The 5061-nt window shown below is 32.7% G+C and overlaps 1 protein-coding gene across 1 annotated transcript; it reads left to right on the top strand.

The window, feature by feature from the left end:
• The first annotated feature begins 1932 nt into the window (after positions 1 to 1932).
• LOC132043806 (mavicyanin-like) lies at positions 1933 to 4822 on the top strand. Its single transcript, XM_059434269.1, has 2 exons — positions 1933 to 2101; positions 3154 to 4822. Exons 1-2 carry the CDS (start codon positions 1933 to 1935, stop codon positions 3486 to 3488), a joined length of 504 nt encoding a protein of 167 aa, XP_059290252.1. The 3' UTR covers positions 3489 to 4822.
• Positions 4823 to 5061: the final 239 nt, after the last annotated feature.

Genomic DNA, 5061 nt, shown 5'->3' with positions numbered 1-5061 from the left:
AGCTCAAAAAAGTGAATACAATTGTCTTATTCATGACTACAACAACACCAACCACTAGTTTACGGCCAGATCTGTCGAAAATTCCACAACAACAACAACAACAACCCTTTTGCTAACAAATACACCATAAAAAAATGAATACAATCAAAAAATTTAACAAAAAACAAAAAAAGTGAATACAATCACCGTATTCGTGAATACAACAACTTCGGTCGTATACGATCAAGTTTCGTCTAGATCTGACACCGACGCCACCAGATCTATGAAAACACCGCCGTCACCAACAACAACCATTGTTATCCTTCATCGTCATCGTCACCAACAACTCTGCCACCGGAAAAAGAGAGAGATATGGCGACGGGAAAGAGGAAGCAGCCGCCGCCATCGACAAAGACAGTAGGAGTCGACGGTGGCTTACAACTCCGCCATTAAAACAAAATCGAAGCTTGTTCAAGAACTCTAACAATGTCAGAAACGTTTTTTGTTAAAATAAAAAAAAATGGAAGAAGATATTCAACAAAATAGACATAAAAAACTTACCAATTTGTGCACAACTACTATTTAGGATAACAAAATCAGTGGAGGATCCTGTGGAATGAAAATGGAGAAAATAACAGAGAAGGTGAGAGAAAGGGGTTTGAAAATGTGGAGAATTGGGATACAGTACACTAGTGGATTTTTTTTTTTTTTTTTTTACTTTATTTTACTTTAATAGTTATTAAGTGTCATTAAGATACAACTATTAACTATCAGATGTAATTAATTGAAACTATAACTACCAAATATAATTAGATAGTAATAGTTAGTTACGTCCCGTAATTATCCCATCCGAAAACGGTCTTTTTACAAGGCCCAGTCTAAAGATACGCCTCCAACTTTTGTAGATATACAGTTTTGTTCACTTCGTTTTCAGTCATTAGTTAAATGGGAAGGAGATTCAGTTCACTAATTTCCCCGGAAAATGAAGAAGAGAAAAAATTAAAAAATAAAAAGAAAAGAGAGCCCAAAAAGAATTAATTATGTAACATCTTAAAAAAAAAAAAATGGCACGTTACAACACCTTTTTTATTTCTCACACGCGTTTAAGAAGGTAAAATTATTTCTGGCATATGAATACACCCTGAACAAGAAGTCAACAAGATTAGGTAATAAGACGCCCATCAAAGTTAGACGGTGTAAATGACTTTTCGAGAGAAGTTTGAGGTGTAATTTATGTACTCATACCACATGTACACATCTCAATTCTATAAGGGACAATTTGTCCAAATTTCAGTGTCATTTTGGCCAGTGATTTACACAGTGTTAAAAATAAAAATTCAAGTATATAGACGCGACACAAAATAAATGATATCAGCCACATCAACTTTAGCTCCGATGTGAAATACTAAAGCTAGTTATGTCTGAGACTATCACAGTTTAAGAAATTAAAGTTTTGTCCGACAGTAGATCTCCAACTAGTAAATAGATCATTTTTTTTAGCCAAAGAGAGTACAATCTTTTCCACTTCATTTCACGTACTAAAGTGGTATAAAATTTCTCCACGTGGAGGGGCGTATATGGCTTCTTAACTTAAAGATTAGATTATTATCTCATTAGCATTGTGAAAACCCTCTGTGGCATTCGGCAAGAATAAAATTGGCATAAAATCAAGTCATTGTAGACGTTTTCTACAATTCCAATAGCAACATTAAATTCCATGTATTATGTTTTGTTTAGATGGTGTTAATCTTTAGGCAAAGTCATAGAGATAGCCAAATTCTGAAGATTTATGTATAAATATAATAATAATAATGCCGCTATTAGCCGGCTGGCCTTCCTAATTTTGGACACTTAATAACCTATAAATAGGTCCCTAGATAAACAAGACATTCAAATCATCTATATGCTATAGCTTCCCAAATATTCAACTAGCTACTTTCAAACAAATTGTCAATGGCATCGACAACTAATTTCTTGATTGCACTTGCTGTTGTTGTGGTAATGGTTGCTGGTCCAGCAATGGCAACTGAGCATTGGGTTGGAGATGATCAAGGTTGGAAGCTCGACTTTAACTACACAAAATGGGCTGCCACCAAAGAATTCCATGTTGGAGATAAGCTCAGTATGTTATTAATTATTTAGCCTCCTCTCATAATCTGTCCATTTTTACCTTTTCTTCATTCATAGTATTTGGTCACGGTCATTCCTATTTGGTGGTAATAAAATCAATATTAAAATTGTGGGAACACCTCATCTAAAAGCCTAAAACTAAATATATTTTCAATATGTCTCCTTCATAGCGGACCTGATTCATTTTTTCATGTGCTAAGGTCGTAACGCTATTGATCAGTTGTGGTTAGATTGTAATATTAAGATCTTTGTCTGACTTGATACCATATTGAACTATGGGGGTAAATTCACAAATGGTTACATAACTATATTGTGTTTTTTTTCTTTCACCAAAGGCAAACAACTTTGTTTCACTTAAAAGTCACAATATCATCACCTTGGTAAACAAATAGTCCTAACAACCGGAAAATATAACTTCCAGTGAGCATTTTTTTCACCTTTTTGACCTTTTAAAAATGAATGACTAGAAAAAAGAATAGACGAATGGGGATTCACCAATAAGCTCTTGGTTGAGGATTTTTTTTTTAAAAAAATCACTTCTTTTCACCTTTTGTTTACTTAGTTATGTCTTCCGTATTTTAGCTGGTTGTATTAAAACATCAGACGTGTGATTGTGTTACAATATTAACTTCCATTAACAGTAGATAATACAGGAGTGTGAAGTATCATTAATGTGGAACAAGTATCTAAATGAAGATGCCGGGCTAGTTTTTTTTTTTTGTTTAAAAAAAATTGTTTTTATTATATAGGGGGTAGGGGAAGGGGATTACAATGTGGGATTCGAACCCTCGCCAATAAGGTGAGAGTTCAGATAACCAACCAACTGAGCTACTAGATCCCTACTAAATGCCGGGCTAGGTAGCTAGCTACTAAATACAGTTCCTAGTATGGTCAATTAATTATGTACCAAAAACTAAAAAGACAAAGAGTTTGACTTTTGTACACTGATAATGTAAAGTTATTTTACGTCATCAGATTATAGTAACCTGTAACAACACTTCAACTTTTGGGGTATTGATTGAACCAATATTACGTGTGTTGCAGTATTCAAGTACAAGAAAGATGTTCACAATGTGATTAAAGCAGATCAACAAGCCTTCCAAAACTGCAAACCAAGTAGTGATGTTACACCCTTAACTTCTGGAAATGATGTGATCAACCTTACATCACCAGGGAAAAAATGGTACATTTGTGGAATAGGCCAACATTGTGTAAAGGGAGTGAAACTTGCTATCAATGTTTTGGAAGCTGAATCTGGATCCCCTGCTCCTTCACCAAGTGGCCCTGCTCCTTCATCTGCTTCTTGGATTTCTCCTAATGAAAATTTTGTTGCTTTAATTGTTGCTGCATTTGCAATGTTCGTCGTGATAATGTCTTGAGGATTAAATTAGTTTGCGCTTTTTTTCGGTCGAATGGAGGGTGATTTAACTATCATATGTCATTTTGTTGTGTAATTTGTGTTCACATTGATTTCAATAAGATAATTGAGCGGTCAGCTAGTAGAGTCTGAAACTCCTGGATTGTAATAGTTTAGTAGGAACTGGTGTTTAAATGTTTCACATTTTGATTTATTCTACTTTGATTAATGTGTTTTCCGAGTTTTTGAATTTGTTATTTACCATGTGATTGCTGTGATATCCTAAAACCTGATTTTAATATGTATATGTACATTACACTTATACCACTTAAACATCTAGTTAATTTATAAATGGTCATGTAATTTTTATTTTGTTGCACAACTTTGCCGGAATATTGCAATAAGTCACTAAACTATTTTTGTAATGAAGAAGCCATCTGACTTTGCCTAAGTATCACAAAAATAAATGTCTCATTTTTTTCATTAAAATGACTTCTTATGATATTTCAGAAAAGTTGAATGACTTTTTAGTTAGGTTGAATACATCACAATACCTTATACTTGCTATTAAATTTTATTTAGACACTCGTACTACAACCTGTTTCGATTGAGTACCTGAACACATAATAAAGTGATCTTATTAGACATTTTCGACTCAAATATTGAAAAAAGCTCATGTTTGAAGCGCACATATATTTAGATGAAAATGCTTAATCATCATATTAGACTAAAAATGAAAAGCTTACACCTTTAAAGTTAGATTACAATTTTACCCCTATTATAAATCAAAATGTAATAAAACAGCTAATTAAATAATAAATAGTAGTAATATTTTATGTGGCCATCTGAAAGGTTCCAACATTTTTATTTTAGATTTTACTTTTTCTTTTACTTGTTATGTTTATTAAATGTATAAGCTTAGCAGTAATAAATATTTACTTGCCAATTTGATAATTTTATTCAGCAGATAAAATAATCAATTAGCAATTTACTTTAGTAACAGATAATTTTCTTAACTGATCAATTGAATCACCAAAAGTTTACCCAACATACATTCACTTTAGCCATAAGTTGACATTTAATAGGATCCCAATGAAATTTCCTAACTTCATTTTCAAATCATTCACAGGCGGTGAAACACCCCTGCCTTCATCATCAAAAACGTTTGGTTTATCCTTCCTTTAATAAATTTTTTTGATTTAAAAACTGTGAAACGGTTGCTTGGGTATCGTAAAAGTTAGTTCTGATCATGAAATGACTTAATAAATTGGTACTATAAAATGTGAACCGACGAAAAGATTGATATCTATGTGGCTAGAAGAGAAGAACTTGGAGCAAAAAAAAAAAAAAAGAAAAGGCTGGATTGTCTTTGTTGATTTTGCTGGTAAGATTCCTAACTAATTTAGGTAAAAGTCTTCTGGTTCCAATTTTAGTCTTGTAGTTCTCTAATCCCATTTTGTTTCTTATTTATCTTTTTCTTTTTGTTTTGAAGAAACATACTGATGGTCATGATTAAGATGCATGGAATTTGAGTATTCAGATATGGAATTGTAAACGACTTTTCAAGTCTTCATCTTTTTAAGTTTTCAGCTACT

This window comes from Lycium ferocissimum, unplaced genomic scaffold (assembly GCF_029784015.1).
Source record: "Lycium ferocissimum isolate CSIRO_LF1 unplaced genomic scaffold, AGI_CSIRO_Lferr_CH_V1 ctg285, whole genome shotgun sequence".
NCBI lineage: Eukaryota > Viridiplantae > Streptophyta > Magnoliopsida > Solanales > Solanaceae > Lycium > Lycium ferocissimum.
Note: the sequence above shows the minus strand (reverse complement) of the source record. Positions and strands in the feature narration are given on the sequence as shown.